The sequence below is a fragment of the Plodia interpunctella genome, chromosome 8 (genome assembly GCF_027563975.2).
Source record: "Plodia interpunctella isolate USDA-ARS_2022_Savannah chromosome 8, ilPloInte3.2, whole genome shotgun sequence".
In the NCBI taxonomy this organism is placed as follows: domain Eukaryota; kingdom Metazoa; phylum Arthropoda; class Insecta; order Lepidoptera; family Pyralidae; genus Plodia; species Plodia interpunctella.
Window position 1 is genome coordinate 10,721,898 of NC_071301.1, and position 19,358 is coordinate 10,741,255.

General features: G+C 35.4%; 2 protein-coding genes across 4 annotated transcripts; one reads left to right on the forward strand and one right to left on the reverse strand.

The window, feature by feature from the left end:
- The first annotated feature begins 1,054 nt into the window (after nt 1–1,054).
- On the forward strand, nt 1,055–18,032 carry LOC128671826 (circadian clock-controlled protein daywake-like). 3 transcript variants are annotated; one of them, XM_053748604.2, is made up of 6 exons: nt 1,055–1,229; nt 12,238–12,466; nt 12,970–13,100; nt 14,755–14,892; nt 15,406–15,574; nt 16,485–16,625. In XM_053748604.2, the coding sequence occupies exons 1-5, from the start codon at nt 1,163–1,165 to the stop codon at nt 15,555–15,557; spliced, it is 717 nt and encodes a 238-aa protein (XP_053604579.1). In that variant the 5' UTR covers nt 1,055–1,162; the 3' UTR covers nt 15,558–15,574; nt 16,485–16,625. The 3 variants fall into 3 exon arrangements, with proteins under 3 accessions (XP_053604579.1, XP_053604580.1, XP_053604578.1); XM_053748603.2 differs by having other exon boundaries at nt 1,056–1,229; nt 15,406–15,560; nt 16,485–18,032; XM_053748605.2 differs by lacking the exon at nt 15,406–15,574 and having other exon boundaries at nt 16,485–18,032.
- LOC128671825 (dihydroanticapsin 7-dehydrogenase-like) lies at nt 18,028–19,341 on the reverse strand. Its single transcript, XM_053748601.2, has one exon. The coding sequence runs from the start codon at nt 19,024–19,026 to the stop codon at nt 18,262–18,264; it is 765 nt and encodes a 254-aa protein (XP_053604576.1). The 5' UTR covers nt 19,027–19,341; the 3' UTR covers nt 18,028–18,261.
- Nucleotides 19,342–19,358: the final 17 nt, after the last annotated feature.

Sequence of the window (19,358 nt, forward strand, 5' to 3'; positions counted from 1 at the left end):
TTATTTTAACAATATGTGAAGAAAAAAAAAACTACTTATGTACTTAATTGATTATAACTATATAATAATGACATCTCGTCTCACGGACTTCGTCTTCCCTTTCATCTCGCGAACAATGAGATGTCACATCAGTTTTTATTGCGATATGTTGTTTTTTTTTTCCTTTTCAGAGTTAATAAATAAGGTTTTTTAATGGTTTTACAATTATACTGATATTATTTAGATGGAGATGAAAGTAGAAATAGAATTAACCAAGCTTGGTAGGTATTATAAAGGTTTAATCAATAAAAAGTAAATTTCTTCTCTTCGTTTTACTACTTAGATTTATTTTGTGGACTAGGGATCTAGTCAGCCGATAGGTAACAATAGCATATCCAATTTGGATTAACGTCAGGTAGGTGGCCGGTCGCAGCCAAATGTTTTTAGGTTTTTTATGCTTTGAGGCGAATGAAATAAACTATACACGAAGTAAGATAAATCGTAATTTATTCAGTATACAATATAATATAATATGTGATTTGTAATATATTACTTAATTTAGTTTTTCGGCTTAGATAGATATTAGATATTAGTTTTTATTTTAATTAGTGGCACTACATTGTATTTACTTGTAAATATATTTTTATTGGATAATATACAAAATGAACTGACTAAACTTTTGTATTATACATATTTTACTGCCATGATCTGAACAGGGAAATCTTTCTATGATTTTAGAATTATTTCGAGTCCGACATTGGATTTCTATAGTCGTATAAAGTATATAGTAGTATAAAGAAAACGAAAAAAAATTAAAGTAATTAATTCTAGGCTTTGGTACTTGGGAGTAAATATTTATCGTATCTATCATATACACAAAACATGGCCTTGAACTTGGATGGCAAATGTAAACAAAAACATCGCAAAAAATACCCACTGTAACCTGACCCCGTACCACCCTTATATTGTGTACTTTTCAAGGGGTTATATTAGATGGCAAGGGTCAAAAGCAAATGGTCAACTATGTGTGTGGTGAATCATATTGGTAAGTTTTACGCAACCTATATAAGGTTGGGCATTCGGGCGCGGACACCAGTCCAAAGCTCGACGTTGCCAACGCCATTGCAATTCATATATTTACAACTTATTATCTTTTTAAAATTAAATTGTTCACTTTTTAAAAATGCGTGTACATTTGTGTATTTTGGCGGTCATCTGCGGCGTTATTGGCGCGTCCGCGGCTAATTTGCGTAAGTGTTAATTTTGTATTTATTTTTATTTATATTTTATACGTTGTATTATATTATTGTTGTTGAATTAAAAACTTGTATAACAAATATATTTTCAAATTTTTCATATAATTTTCGGTGTTCGGCACTTAATATGTAATACTAAATGTTTAATGGTCTGTTTAATAAATATATTTAAGGCTGGGTTAGCAATGATGAAATAAATAATAACTGATTAAAACTAAATTAACAAATAAACTTAAAATTGGTATTAAGATTGTAATTTTAATAAATAATATTTTAATAAATAATATTGTCTCTCAGCACTTTTAATAAATAATATTGTCTCTTAATGATTAATTATCATAAAAAATAATTTAACTTTGATGATTGATTTCGAAACCATCTATAATAATAGTTCACATTTTTTGTGAAGTTACACTGGTAATTATAGGTGATTGGAAAAAGTGGTCCAAATGCGTAAATCAAATTTGTAAACAAACAAAATCGCAGACAGGAGGAAGATTTAATTTGAGAAGATCTAATTTCATGGTTTTATTTATTATTTGACAATAAATAGAACCATAAAAAACTACATGAATCCTAGATATTGTGCGTTCGTTTTAAACTATTTTATCGGTAGGATAATACAATTATTGTCGCTGAAAACTATTCATAAATCATGATAATTTATTTTCAGTGAAAACATTCAGGTATTGTAACCAGGTTTCAAATAATATAATGTATGCACTTTGCCTGATTGCAATGATGTTACAAAGAAAATAGCAATATATTAATTGTGATTTTATAAATACCTAAAAAGCAAAGTGCATCGGTTTATGTAAATGTTGTGATGAAAATATGTGATAGTTGACCTAATTAGTAAGTATTTAGCATTAATTAAATCCAGATTTGGTTGAACAAGCAATTTATGAATGGCACAATAGTAAAACCAAAGAAAGCATGCACCAGCTGGTACTTTAAATCACTTTACAAATGAAACCAGTTTGCTTGTTAATGAATTTATTCAAGAATGCGTTGTGTAAGCAACACCGCATTTAACTTGTACTTATTTGTTTCATCCAATATGTTTTATGTCAATGTCCAAAGAATTTATAAGAAATTAGACCTTCACAGGCAATTTTTCACGTCAAATTTTGAAATAATAATATTTCTCCAATGTCGAAGTTCATTTAAAAACAATAATGCACCTGGGCGATTTTGAGAATCCCACTATTTGCCTTTCGGCTGGCCAAATCAATCTGTGGTCGATTTGAGATGATCTAAGTGAATTAATGTTATATTCAGACGCTGGTTTTGAAGCCAAGGCGAGTGACAAACACACACACAAGGTCACCGACCTCAGACTGCATCTCGGGAGATAGCACTCGTTCTAAAGCCTAGTTGTCATTTTAGATTGGTCGAGTAGAAAGGCGAGTAGGATGCATTTTTTGTTTGTCTTTCTAATAAGAATATATAGCACTTATGGACACTATAGTTTGCTTTGCCATCACCACGAAAACGTAAGCGGAGAGAAAGTCATTATTCATCATGGAGTCTGAAGCTTGCATAACCCCACTTGACAAATATGAACTCTACTTCAGCTCAATACTAGGGCATCATTTGCTTGGCCTCGAGTCGTTTGCTTAACTCAATAAAGTGTCAACTTGGAAAGATTCCACCAGGGCTTGCAGCTTTGAGGTTAGGAGACGCGGAATGTCAAGGTTCTCTTAGTTCGGAAGGCTGGTGCGCGCGCGCCGGCTGAAGTTGTAAATTGTTTATCTTGGTTCCGCTTGTTATAGTGCTTCTTTTTCTTTTTGCTGCTAATACTATTAGATCCAATTTTATACTCTGGTCATTGACTGTTCCAGTAAAATAGAAACTCCCACGGGCATCGTCTAGCCAGTTGGTCTAAGTCAGTGGGTGGCTACGACAGTACAATATATAATTTTGATTTCACGTCTTATGGAGAAAACGTAAGAAAATTTATGTACTTCCATAGTTTAATAAATCTAAATGTTATAAACAGAAGTCGTCCTGTCCTCCGTACCGTACGTTATTGAATAACGTACGGTACGGTTTTCACCAATAGATTGTGTAATTCTAGAGGAAGGTTTAGGTTTACCATTTAATGTGGTTTTACCCCAATGAAGCCGAAACGGGCCGCTATAGTGCTATATGTACATATAAATGCTGTGAAATGAATTTACGTTTTGATGGGCAGCGTCGGCATCTTTGAAACTGCTGAAGCATTTCTGTAGTTCTAAGTAATTTTTAGATTGATAAATGTATTTCTATAATAAATAAGGCTATTATTACTAAAGAGGAAACTAAGATTTCTTGAACATTCTACAGCTGTCCTAGATAGACGCAGATATCCATCAACCATGTAATGTGGATGTTTCGCCAATAGGAACTGCTGATTCCGGTCCGATTTACCTTTCCTGTGCTCGATTGTTGACGATACAATTAATGCAAAAGTAACTAAATACTTAGTTATACATAGGTACCTATATAAGTACGCCCAAGAAGTATGTTTGCCTATATATAAAACTACTTATTTCGTTTTATATAGAAATATGTAGCCACATCCATAATCACGGTCTCGAAACGATTTAAAACAAAATTGTATAAGAGCAAGGAATGAGAAATTACTATAAAATAATTATTTATTTATTAAACTTTATTGTCCCAAGTAAAAACAATACTTATATACAAATGGCGAACTTAATGCTAAAAGCATTCTTTTCCAACTAACCATTAGTACCTAATCAATTATCCAACAATCAGTTGTCTTTTTTCATAGGCAATGGGCTACCATCCTGTAACGGCTTTAACATGCCAATTCCGCAAATAAGCCCGCTACCTTGTCTTTATCACATACAGTGCAAGTCTACCCTGTATGGGAGCTTTTTCCCATGTAAATGAATCTATATGTAGCCTCGTCTAGGAAAGTTACATCTATTCAGAACCTCAAAATTTCCACGAGAACTAAGCCACGGATACGTAGGCTATTATATTCCTGCAAGAAGATATGAAATTTTCCCTTAAATTTTATCGGAGCTTTTTATTCTGAAATAGACATTGTGCAGTCCAACTGCGGCATTGTACCTATAATAAATAGTATGTATTACTGCAATAGTAAACTGTCCATTACATAAGTAATACTTAAACATATTTTTTAAAATGTATAGGCGTGTGTACTGTAAATACAGCACATTATTTCCGTGTCGACATTAATACTTGTTTAGCATAAGTAAACTTATATTATTAAGGGGAAAACCGTGGCGGAATCTTCGGAAAATATTAAGAAAATCGATTAAATATGTACCTACCCATTTTATACCTTACGTGGATACATGTTCCTAGAATTATTACTTTGCGTAATGTGAGTTATGATTACCTGTAATGTGGTATATAGGTATTGTTTTATATTTGTGGTTGAACCTTGGCGTTGAACGCCATAACTAGGTACTGGGTGTACCAAGTCTAGATTTCTACGAAGTATTTATACTTCTTAGAAATCTAGACAGGATAGAAGGATATTAATCCTTATTGATATTTACCATACAAGTTATATTTGCCTATTAATCAGGCACGTGTCATCAAAAACCGTGTCGAAGTCTCAATGTCTTATGAGAATCACATTTATTTTGGAAATATGGATATTTTCTCAGCAAATTATCTTTTATTCCTTTACGTTTACGTACGAGTACGTGCTACTTAGTATGTAGTCTTTAACATGAAATTTTTTACTTTTCAAATTTTAAAATATATTGTAATCTTAATAAAAGCAATCAATTGACATTTACGGAACAACCACCGCTGAGAAGTAATGCCGAAAGAAATTATCTAAACAGTGTTGGTCACTATCATACCAGAAGGATAATTCTCTTGGAAATCTGCGGGAATTATTAAAGGAGAAAATATCTAAAAACAGAGAATTTATAGTTAACTCAGTTATTTATATTATATGGCAGTTGGACATCCGCGAAAGTGTTAATAGCATAGAAAAAGTGACCTAATTATAACAATATTGTTGATAGCTTGAAATCGTTATTTTTTTACAATTGCCTTGCCAATTATATCATTAACCAATCAAGCTTGTAATGTTTGATAAAACATAACGAATAAATACTTAAACCAATTGTATCTTGGTAAACTTTCTCAAACAAAAAAATGTTTGGAGCAAAAAACGCGCGTGCGCAGACAAAGATGTCCGGCTGATAACAATTATTTTCTTATCGCCAGTTCCCATGATTGTCTATTGTATAGCGGATGTATCCTATAAAGTAGGTGTCTTGATTAACCGCACACTGGATACTAGGTGTCACATCGTAATATTCGAGATGGTTCACGATTTACCGATATAAAAGCGAAACGACCACAGGTGAGTGTTTTGTTTTTCTCACTCTCATCACGAAATCTCGAAAACTACGAAATCAATAAAGATGTAATTTGGCACATAGATTGTGATTGGGGGACTTCCCCTAATGATTTTTGGAAATTTCATTTCTAAAGGGGTGTATCAGAGGTTGCGTCTTTGTATGAAACATTAGTATTTTTGAAGAAGACACATGAAATATTCACGCGGGCGTAGCCGAGGGCCCTAGTTAATATTTTATATAATAACAATTGCCGAATTTCTTAAATAGTAGCAATGTAAGTATTTGTGAAATCAATTCAAGTAAATGAACTTATGACACATGAGTTTCACAATGTACCTGATTTCATGAATTATACTCAAATAGTAATTATGATGAAGCGGTGGTGGTGTAATGGTTAAGACGCCCGCCTGTAGATCAAAAGGTCCCAGGTTCGAATCCTACTCGTGCCATATGAATTTGTATACAAATCTGACTCATATATGATTTCATCGAACCACTTGCTTCCGGTGAAGGAAAACATCGTGAGGAAACCTGCACACTGGTTAATTATTAACTTGTGTGTGAAATGGAAAAGGCAATGGCAAACCACTCCATTAATAATGCCAAGAAAGTTGTTGTGTGTGTGTGTGTGTTTCATTCCACGCAATGACCACGACCCTCAGCCATGAGGAATACGACTATGAAGAATGAAGAAGTATTTATGAACAATAGAAATTCCGAAAACATATTTTTTTTGTGGAATTCTGTATTCTTTTACATCTTCGTTTCAGTTCTTTGTAAAAATATTTAATTTTCGAAAGAATTAAAGAAGAAATTAAATAAACATCCTATTTAGAGAAGTTGATTATCGTTACATATCAAAACTTAACTTTTGTATTGCGTTGCATGCATTCCATATAGTTGTGCAACCGCTTAGTAAACGTAAAGGTCGATTAAGTAAGAATTCAATGTCAAAGCCCTTATGCCCTATCGAAAGCAATGTGAAAGAAAATTGTATTTAGGTATCTAATTAAAAATGTATTAGCGAAGCCCCGAAACTAATATACCTATTTTAAAAAGAAATCCCCCTGTCGCGTCTGTTTGTATGAAAACAATAAACTCAGAAGCTACCGGGCGAATTTTTATAAAGTTTTCACCAATATGTAGTATGATTTCTGAGGAAGGTGTAGTTATGGTTTTACCCAAGCGGGATAGGTCTAGTATTGTTATATACTAAAGTAGATTTAAATCTAGACGATACACTACCAATGTACAAAATAATATTCATATTCGTTTTGTACCAATTGACTGACGAGAATCGCAAAACTAAATCACATTTTTTTTTACGTTGCAAAGGACATAACCTACTTTTTATCGCGAAATATATTAAATACATACATGGCATCATGTGAGGTGATGATGTGAGATAAGGCAAGAGGAAAATTCCTTCTCCTATCTTATAGAAACAACTCACGTTCAGTTTCTTGCGTGGTGTGTGCTGACTGAGGCTATGTCCGACCAATAGGAAACTACCTTGGCGATTTACTTTTCGTAATACACTCGTCTCGGGTCCTCAAAATCACTCGACGCTAAGTATGCTGTTAATTGAACAATTCCATTCTACCCGTAAAACAAAATTCATCGGAATCCGCCCATTAGTTTTGTGAGAGAGTGTCATAAACATTCGTTCATCAGGCGTGACAGAAAACACCAGTTTCAATAATATAATTATTTAGATTTACTTGCCGTGATACGACCATGAAGCAGATTAGAGGTGTTTGAGATCTAAGTAAATGATCATCTTGATTGCGGTGTCAACAACTTGCGTGTTTTGTAACAGACAGACGGACGGAACCAGTCAGGGCTGATACTTAAGAAAAAACTTTCAAATAACCAGTGACGATATGAATTTCAGTTGCTGACATTATTATAGAGACCAACAGTTACATAAGATTTTTTTATTATTATTATCTTGACGTGATAAAGTTCCAATAAATTTTTATTTTCTAAATATTTAAATTTTTACCCACCCAGATTACCCATCTTTATGAGATATGAATGTAATAATTACCCATCTAGGAAGTATTTCATTTTAAATTCTCGTTTTATGACAATACTCATTTTTTCTCATGGTTTTGTCTTTGGCTGGAGCGTCGACGTGTCTCACATTCGTTGAACTCTTTCGTAGGGCAGAATAATATTCTTCAGTTCATCATGACAAAACACCGTGCGGAAAACTGCACACTGTTTGACAATTTAAGTTTACTAGGTACTTGTAAAAGTCTTGTCAGATCCATTTAGAGGTGAATTTCACGACAGTTTGAACGCGGCGTGTAGCGTTTCATTAGTGTCGCATATTTTTTTTAATAAAGGATTTATAAAAAAATTAAATATTTATAAAATTAACATTGTACCAGTACTTTACCGACGACCTTTATTGACGACCTCGATGGCGCAGTGGTAAAGTGCTTCCCTCTGAACCGAGAGGTCCCGGGTTCGATCCCCGGTCGGGTCATGATGGAAAATGATCTTTTTCTGATTGGCCCGGGTCTTGGATGTTTATCTATATATGTATATGTTATAAAATATAGTATCGTTGAGTTAGTATCCCATGACACAAGTCTCGAACTTACTTTGGGGCTAGCTCAATCTGTGTGATTTGTCCTTATATATTTATATTTATTTATTTATTTACTTATTTATAACATAGGATAATTAAATTGATTACTGTGTATGGTACAATTTAATAAAAACTAATGATAGCCCACGGCGGCGTTCAAAACGCTCGTGAAATTCACCCTTAGCGATTTAAATAAAATCTGATAATAGTAACAAATAAATAATTTAAAAAAGTAGTCAGCCCTAGTACAGTCACGTGTGGCACCAACACGCAGTCCGACATTGACCCGGGTCGCGCGTCTCGTGCGGTCCACCGAGCGGTCGTTTGCCACACTGTTACGCAACTCGCAAACAAACCATTCATTGGATGACGAACTATTCACTGTAATCAACAGTTTTTCAAGTTTTGTGGATCGCTTCCGATGAGATTTGGAACTATAATCTCGAGACCGATTCCTAGCGCGGACAAATATTTACCTAGTACTTGGTTTCGCAGATATTTTTCTACGGCTATGGCTGTGTTGTGCTCGTTTCTGTGTTTGTGTCCATCGGTCCTTCGACTAAGCGTCTTGCTGTGAACAGAAATTGATGAAACAATGTCGTCTATTTTGTATCGCCGTTATGTCATTGAGACTCCAAATAAATTCGGACAAGTCAACAATTTTGTTAGAATATAAATAAGCAAGAAATAACTACTCCTGCTACAAGTTTGCGTTAGTTAATTTAAGTGAATTTCATTAGGATTTAAGTAATACCTACGATTTTCAGTAGTTACGGCAATCGCCGGCAACTTTTACAATTTCTTCACAGTCACCCTTGGCACAATAATCTCGGCTTATAACTGGATTTACGGTGTCGGAATGTTTTTATCCGGTTTGTTTTTCAAGATCACAAATCAAGTTTTACCATTTTTGAGTTACTTTATATTTTGCTGCTGGAATTTCTTTCTTTTGTCAAGTTCCATTCAAATAATAATAGGTAGTATTGTTTGTTCTATCACTTTTTGTTAAAATATATAAAACTAGCGACCCGTCCGGCTTCGATCGGGTAAATATCTATACTTATAATAAAACTGTGACTGGACTATGTCTGTACATTGGAGATATTTACGAAAAATAAATAGGAGAGGACTATTTAGGGTCAATAGAAGCCAAAACATTTTTTTTTAGAATTTTGTCTGTCTGTCTGTCTGTATGTTTGTACGCGCATCACACAAAATCTACTGAACGGATCTGCGTGAAATTCGGCACAGAGATAGAATGTGGCCTGGATTAGAATATACTACTTTTTATCCCGAAATTCTATCCCGAAAGGGGAGAAATAGGGAGTGGAAATTTGTATGAAACTTTTGTTATTTTTGAAGTGAGACACGAACATTTTTAGATTTACGTTCATTTTTAGGTTGAACTTTAAAAAACAAGTATGTAATTATTTATTTTATAAGTAATTATTTCGAAATTTATACGGATAATTAGTTTTCCTACCTGATAATAGATGGCGCCACATGTGAACTCATAAAATTGAAAATAAAATCGTGGAAATATTTTTATTATAGTTCCCATTAAATATTTTTTGTTAGAAAAAAAAATGCTGTTTATTTCACTCTCGCCATCGAACTTTCACCATTGAATATAGAAGCTGAACTCGCTTCAATTTTAATCTGATACAAGATGGCGCTACAAGGAAATAAAAAAAGCCCGCCGTGTCCGCCGGGAAATTATATCAAACTCGAAATACGTACCGACCTTACTGAACACTGAAAACCGCATGAAAATCCATGTAGTAATTTTTGAGTTTATCGCAAACTGATAGACAGAAAATGATAAATAAATATATAAGGACAAATCATATAGATAGATAATAATGATAGATCTGTATGTTCAATACACCACTCTTGATTATTATTCTTTTAAAAATTGAGAAAATCTACGATTCGAACTTGAAATTTTTTTGGTCGTGGTAGAATAGGGCGCCAGTGTTGCGTTCACAGGCTGCGGTGCGACCGCGCGTTATCATGGCCGTATGCCTGTTTGCCTACTTATCTTAGTATACAATAGACGTCATGTCTCAACCCACACTGCAGTATTGTCAACTACAATTTACAAAATATCTACAACGTCTCAGGGCCATGTTTCGGAGATAGCCACACATTCACCAGCAAATGTCAATATTTCGCCACGATGCTCCAATGAAGGCCATTTCACTTGATGCTGAATAGATGGGTAAACATTCACAATTATTGACACTCAAACGTTTAAAAAAAATAAACTAAATATACATTACAATCTACCTATACAGGATAGTTCCTGTGTTCTCAGATATAGTTATCTAGGTATTTACTTCTGGTATTTGAAAACAAAAGCGATGTTATCTCTTCTCATTTCCTAAATATGCTACCATAATCATAATAATTGCATCCAGGAAATAGTTACGATAATGGGTAAAATGGTCCCAGAATGGAATCACCTGTCCGGCTGGCGCTTGCGCTGGCGTCCCCAACCTGCCTCCATTATTCGTCGACCTCGGTGGCGCAGTGGTAAAGTTCTTGCCACTGAACCGAGAGGTCCCAGGTTCGATTCCCGGTCGGGTCATGATGGAAAATTATCTTTTTCTGATTGGCCCGGGTCTTGGATGTTTATCTATATATGTATTTGTTATAAAATATAGTATCGTTGAGTTAGTATCCCATAACACAAGTCTCGAACTTACTTTGGGGCTAGCTCAATCTGTGTGATTCGTCCTAATATATTTATTTATATTTATTATTATATTCCTTACGAGTCCTAATATTAAACAATTATCACAGTACACATTTTTTTAATTTTTTTTGAAAATAAATCAAATTAGTTCAAGCCTGTTCATACATTCTAAGCAAACACGAAGTAGTCAAAAAATCAGAAAAGACATGTAAGTACTTATTCTTTAATTTCCAATGTTACGTAGCTGCAGTCGCCTAAAAGCCATTGAAAAATTCAAATTAAACTTGAAATAAACAGACAAACGAATAATAAAATATGAAAATGAAAAGAAAAGAATGAAATACAAATGAATAAACAAACCTTACAATATTTTGTGCCCATCCAATTATCCCTAGGTGTGGCCTCATCTCGAATCACGTGCAAGTTGTTAACACAATTACCAACTAACTGTTGCTATTAAGTTATAACTAGTAAAATAACCGATAATGGGCCTTAACAAGCTGATGAGCAACATGACTTTTCTATATACCTAAGTTATAACCTGTGGTTATAACACAAACGTTCATCTTTATCGTTCATTGTTCGAATATGCTCATGAATAAAGCGTACAATAAATCATGTGCATGATTTATTTGTTGCAATATTGTTTCCTTCTATAATGATGGTGCACAAATTGGAAAATCTATATTGAATACAATGTACTGTATATACGTAATTTATTTTTCGGTTTGAATGATATATTTTACTATTTATTTGAAGTGATTTTAAAAGAATGTAATGCTATCAAAAGCCTTGCGTAATTATGAGCTGTAATTTTGCATACAAATGAAAATGCAATAATAAATAAAATATAAATAAATATATTAGGACAAATCACACAGATTGAGCTAGCCCCAAAGTAAGTTCGAGACTTGTATTATGGGATACTAACTCAACGATACTATATTTTATAACATATACATATATAGATAAACATCCAAGACCCGGGCCAATCAGAAAAAGATCATTTTCCATCATGGCCCGACCGGGGATCGAACCCGGGACCTCTCGGTTCAGTGGCAAGAACTTTACCACTGCGCCACCGAGGTCGTCTCGAATAACATTACATTTGAAACTGTTGTTTTACAATGATGGCAAAAGGACGCTAAATCTTGTGTATCACTCCTATAACAGACAGACTGTCGCTTTTAGATAAAAAATATATAAAACTAAGTCTACTGCCGACTTTCAAAGAGCAATTGAAGAAGATTCGACGCCTCTCTCAAAGACTTCCACAAATACCGATTTAAGCAGCTTTCCACTTAGCCTCTGCTAAATCTTGTAACAAGAATATCCTTGTTCCAGCGTCGTACTTCACGGCATGCTCGGAGTCAGACCCGAATCTGGACCACTGCATCGAAGACGTCATCAGAGCGGGCGGGCCGCAGTTTGCTGATGGTATCCCCGAGTTGGGAATCGCCCCTCTGGACCCGCTGCAGCTGGGGAAAGTGGTGGTGAATAACCCTTCGCTAAAGCTGACCTTCACTGACACTGTCGTCACTGGCTTGAGGGGATTCCGGGTCAACGCTTTCAAGTAAGTCACATTGCTATCTCTGTTTGGTCTAATGGTTGACTGATAAAGAATGCTAAGTTCTTCATTTTGTATCCTACACAATTTTGTACATTAAAGTTTTAAATAAGTTACTAGGAACTGATGTGCTTCCGCCAACAGTGACACAGAACGATACGATCTTTTTGAGGCTGTCTCTGAAAGATTGCTTGGCCATTCGTCTAACATGTGACGAAATGTTTCTCGGCTGCACCGTTTCTCTCTCATCTGATCGATTTCCCGATTCCTTCCTCAGAACCCATGCACCGCTTTCCTTCTCTTTCCTCTTCACTTCGCACGGCCTTCGGCTTCTCCAGTATACCTATTCAACTGTAAAAAGTTAATAACAGGGACCCACTTACATTATAATTTTCACCTTAATTTTTCAATTGCACTTCTGACGATGCCAGCCCAGGAACTGTCAAAAAGTGATTCAGTAGATCATATACTTAGTTTATGTGTTAATAAGTTGTATTATTTGTCTTAAGGATGCAGGCTGCCAAGGGCAAGGCCATGATCGACTTCACAGCCAACGTGACCCTGAAGGCTCACTACGATATTGACGGGCAAGTGATCATCCTGCCCATCAGGGGGAATGGACCCGCCAAGATTAGGATCAGTAAGTATTTAATTTTATAAAATGTTGCCTTGAAAGTTATTTATGAAATGAAAGGGCAAATTACGTCTGTCGTATCCTATCCACTAAATTGATCGCGGCGACCTAAATAGAAAATTTTTGCAAAATCCTTTTTTTGTCAAATTATTATAGGTACAGCGGCATCGACGCTTTACCGGGATAAATATGTTATGACCCTAATAGTTACCAAAAACGTTATATACCTATCTACAGGCAGACGCTATCTGTGAGAATTTACTATTAAGATGGTTACGAGTTCATGAGTCAGCTGTCATAAGGTTGCCATTTGGTTTTAGTTTTCCTCGATCAAAAGTATCCGATGTCCTCAGCTTTAGGACACTGTGGCCTTTCTCGAGACTCGATTAGAATTTCAATTATTTCCTATTTTGCTTTGTAGCGCCTACACAGGTTATATAATAGCTGAATTGCTGCGTTACTTAATTGGGTGGTTTGTTATGAAGTAAAGTCAAGGTAATTAATGACAGATGAAAATTAAAAGTCCATTACTATAGACCATGATTATAAACAGGGATAGATTGTCCTTCACTGTAATGTTCTAATATTATGTGGGATTGTCAAATAATACTGAGAGAAACGGGCAGCTGATAGACACATTTTCGCCACTATTCTCCAAGCACTGCATACAGTCTCTTACCATATCGTGCACGCATCTTGTAATAAAAAAGAACTTGTGGGCGCAATTACGTGTTTTGTGTTTCATAGTAGCCCCCCGGGTGTCCTTGTACATTTGCGCCAGAGGTCAAATCTCGGTGTAGACACACCGAGTCATCTACGGACCGAGCTGACATTTTACCAAAGTATTTTTAATGAAATAAGAAAGCAAGCCAAATTTTAAACACCACTTCAAAATCGAAATCAAATCATTTATTCAGAAATTTGGCCTTCACAGGGACTTTTTCACGTCATATTCTAAATTGAATGATGTTTACCAAAGCTACAAACTACTAACATTTCGGAAAGACCACTGCTGAGAAGAAATGCCGAAAGAAACTCATTCAAACAGTGTTGGTCCCTATTATGCCAGAAGGGCTTACCATTTTTATTAAATATAAATTTATGTATAATTTTTTATCAGTAATATAACAATGTACACAACACAATAAAGTACATGGTCAAAAGGTATACTGAAACATATTATGATTGTGATCAAGTGCTGATGAAAGGAAATATATATACTCGTATTAACCGAACAAAAAAAATACTTTTAATAAAAGATCGAGCTGACCAGTTCCCCCGGCAGCACCCGTTCACGAGTTGACGCGTGAGTCAGCCATCGCGAAGCTCAACCACAATAGAGGGAACCTCCCGACCCGATCCACACCGCCGCTACCGGTTTGACCATTTGAGTGTGCATGACGTACTCGATCTCCATAATCTAACATAATAGATACCTATGTTACTTTCAGACACTTGAAGATCACAAATCACGTATATGTTTTACAAGTAAATGTCAAAAGCAAGCAAATGTGTCTCGTTGTACATTTTTCCCCGTGACGAATATAGAAGCGTTTATGTAAAATGCGTGTAGTTCCAATCAATTATTATTTAAATATCTCTGGATGTGTCCAGAGTCTTTACTATATATACCATAGTAAGTTATGCTTGACTCCCGCAGCGAACCTGAACATCGTGATCAAGTACGACTTCGACACGCAGGACGGGCACTGGGTGGTGACCAACTATAAGGACACGTACAAAATGGACCGCGCTCAGTTCAAGTTCTCCAATCTCTTCGGTGGCAACAAGCAACTTGGTGAGTTACCCAGACGATAGGTTTATTATCGTTAAACCAAGAACACAAATCACAAAGCAGGCAACGCGCATGATACACCTGATGTTACAGGCGTCCTCAGCATTTACCGTCAATTGGGCCGCAGAAAAAGAAAGAAGTCCTGGGTTCGAGCCCTGACCGCATTATGATACGAATAACCTCCTGACCTGATCATTGTTTTAGAGTTGTTATTTAAGTTACTTAGGGTACATCTTGTATCCTTCAGTTAGATTAAAAAACTAGAAAAAATTATGGGTCTTAGAGCTCAGTGCCTGTCTATAACTTGACTATGCCCCTATTTGTTTTCATTATCGGTCCTACACATACTTCGGTCAAGTTACTCTACAGAAAACTAACTATGACATAAAACTGCCGTAAATATTTCACCATAAACATTAAATATCTTGACATCTATACAAAATACTATTTCTGTACCTACTCTAACAATAATGAAACTCTTCATCCAATGACACACATTGTGCACCGGTCTTCCAGCGGAGACGACCCACAGGTTCACGAACGAGAACTGGGAGATTATAATGTCGGAGATCGCGCCCGGCGCCATCAAGGGCATCATCAAGAGCTGCGTGGACGTCGTCAACAAGTTCTTTAGCGTCGTGCCGGCCGCTGATATGTTCAGCTCTTGAATGGTGGGGCTTTTTGGGTACATCATCATCGTTAATCTTTGCATGTTCAATGTGCAATCATTTACTGCTTCGTCATCATAACAAGTCAAAACAACATAACATGAGTAAAATATCGTATCCATATTGACTTAACATCTCATTTAGATGGTAATATATATTGACATCAGAACATCTTGTCAACATTTAACCAACCAGTATTAAGATAACAACGCCTCACTAACAAAATATGTATTCGTAAGTACTTATAAGTAAATAACGATTATTCGCGAAAAATCAATAGATGTAAGTAAAATAACTACTTCCTGGTTGAAACTAACGAGAAAATTATTTATTTAATGATGTCAGTATTATTTAATAAGTATATTATTTTAATAATAGTCATAATCATAAAAAGTCCCTTTTCTTATAAATTCCACACAAGATTTGTAGAAAACGGAGGGGGGGGGGGCTTTGGCCCAGCAGTGGGACACATCAACAGGCTAGATAAAGAAAAATAGTCATAATAATACATACATAAATAACAATCAAAACTCTCCAAGGGACCTCTGTGTGATAGACCTCTCCTGGTGTATTATCCCCACGCAAGCCTCAATGGACCGGATTATGTGACGCGTGAATTCCAGGAGAAACGTCAAAATTAACGAGAAGGAAAAGTTAAAAAAGTGGATCCTAGGCTCCAACGTCTACGGAAGAAGATAGAGAAAGAAACACTTAAAAACCTCTGAAAAAAAGAATTATAATTTTTAATTTGCTTATAATCTGAGCCATGCTGAATCGTAACGATTTCTTAAAATTATGTGGTTTCAGCGTACATTGCTGATTTTTCCTTGCAGTAAATAAAAGATCTCAAACATCCAAGCTCGGCAATAGTGTGAAGCCAGCATATGTACTAGAGTGAAAAACTGACACGATTAAATATGCTTTCAGGGGAAATAATATCAAAGGCTATCAACGAGAATTGGGAGCCAGTGATCAGAGACATCGCGCCCGTCGCCTTCGAACAGATCATCAAATCCTGCGTGGAGGAGGTTAGCAAACTCTTCGACCGGGTTCCTGCTGACCAACTGCTGCTTGCATAAAGGCTGGAAGTAACATATGATGTGCGATGGTCGGTCCATGGAACTGAGAAAAGATATGGTTTACCTACGTTGCATTTAGCTCTAAAATCTAGAACTACCAACAAGCTAACTCAGCACGAACTTAGCACGACTTAGCATATTAAATGTATGAAATGCATCTCTTTAACTGACAACAAATAGTAGCAATTCCTCGAAGCGCAACCATTTTACGCAAGCTATTCGATCGCACCTTTTAGTTGCTAAGTTCTTCTGAGTAAAATGCCCTGTGAGTGTGAGTGAAAAATTCTTAGCCTTTTGAAGGCCGGTTCATACCGACTACACGTGGTTTACAAATCTATAAAAAGGCGCAAGCGCACGTGTCACTCAGTCGGTGAGCACCGGTCTTAAAACTAAAAATGCTCGCAATATTGTAATTCCGGGGTTTTTTTTATTCTATAAGGTACAGGTACAGTCGCATCCATTGATATGTATATGCATTCAATTTTAGACTTTGTCACATTGGCATAAGAACCGATGTGTAAACAAATTAGTCCTTGTCTGTACTTGGACCTCAATATACTTTCTCAGTTGCCATAACGTTTGCCTCGCACCGAAGTATGTTACAAGCAGTGTGTGCTCACTGATTTAATTAGTTATTTGCATAACTGCTATTGTTTGCACTTTAACGGGTTTAAAACGTTGCCTAAAGGATCATTTGTGACTGACGAAATTTCCCCCCGTTACAATCGTTTCCTTTAAAACCGTCATATTAATTATGCGACTCATATTCTTACTTGCAATAGTTAGTGTTTTGTAATTATGCCATGAGTAACGTACAGTCAACTACAAATTTATTGCAAAATGATTGACTGCATTAGTGCTTTATGTAGCTGACTAATTTCTTTTATTAATTTAGTTTGAATGACAAATCTAAAATTGTAATATCGAATCATAAAAAATGGAGGCAAATCTATTTAAATAAATAGATTATAATTTGATCTACAGTTATCAGAGAAATAAAAATAGTCAACATATCAAAAGATCATAAATAATGAATCTTGTAAACTACAGAGTATCTTACTACAAAATAATACACATCTTGAACACTATTAAATTGTTATATTCTTGAGTTGATATTCTTATGACCTTCCTGATAAACAAATCAACATTTTCAATGAGGTTCAATCATTATTATAAACTTTACATCATATTGTGTAACCATTTAGAAATATGCACATTTCAAGTAGGTATATCATAATATCAACTTCTAGGCAGGATCAGATAAACTTCAGAATTTGATAATGTGTTTGAAGGCTGGACTAGCACAAATTAGCTTAAGTAATGTGATAATAAGTAAGGTATAGTGTAAGGACTGATTTAGATTTAAGTATTTAAAATAAATTACAACCACAAGTTATTTTGCTTTTTATTTTTAAAATAACAAGGTTATAACAAAATATATGAACACATGGACATCCATATGACACAAATTATAGGTATATGAACGTTTTTACTTAATCTATAATATATAAAAATTTTATTGTACAATATTCAAAAGGTTTTAGACACTTTGATCATTGTAAAATGCTTGGATTGAAAAATTGTAAATAGTAAAAAAAAAATTAACATGTATTTTATTAATAAAATTATCGTGGACACATGGCATGGCGACCACCGTCTACAGGCACACTGGCTCCAGTGATATTGCTTGCTAATTCACTGGCCAAGAAAGCAATAGTAGCTGCAACCTCCTCCGGTTTTCCCGGCCGGCCCAAGGCATGTGTCTCCTTGGTTCTCTCCAGAAATGCTGCATACTGCTGGTCGTTCAAACCCCCACGCTTCTGCAGTTCTGTCAAAATGACTCCTGGATTCACACAATTAACTCGTACCCCTTTCGGGGCCAATTCAAGTGCAACACATCTTGTAAACTGATCTACAGCTGACTTCGAAACATTGTAAGCCAGTACACCAGGGAAAGACCTGATCCCATTGACACTAGATACATTCACAATGTTACCTTTGGTTTTGAGAAGGTGTGGGACTGCCAGCATGGTTAAGTAATAAATTGAGCGCACATTTGTATTCATTAACCTGTCGTACTGGGCTAACGATGTGTTTTCGATGGAACCAGTCTCAAGAATGCCAGCATTATTGACCAGGACGTCAAGTTGGCCGTATTTATCAATGGTGCTTTTAACGATATTTTCAATATCTTTTTCTTTGGTTAAGTCGGCGGCGATGTAGTGTGTCTGGGTGGATTTTTCGCAATCCTGACTAACTTTCTTAAGATTCTCGACGTTACGTCCCGTCAGAGAAAGCTTAGCGCCTAGTTTCGATAGGAACACAGCTGTAGCTGCTCCAATACCGGAGCTAGCACCGGTTACAATTACAACTTTACCGGCGAAATTCATGATGATTTTGCAAACGTATCAGCTTCTTGACAATATAATAACTAATCTATTATCACTGAGAATAACAGTTACGTAATCGTCGTAATAAAATTCTACGGTTATCACTCCAAACAAACAATAAATCTGATCACTTAATGTACCGTACCTATTTGTTGCTTATTGAACTATCAAGTATGTTCTCAATTAAAGAATCTATAAGAGACTCGCTGACCTTCAAACCAATCTTTATTACGATTGGCTGTTTAAAATATTGAAACAATTTTACCCAATAAAAAAAAATGTTATCTCAAATATAAAACAAACCAACCAAATCAAAATATTAATCTATAATG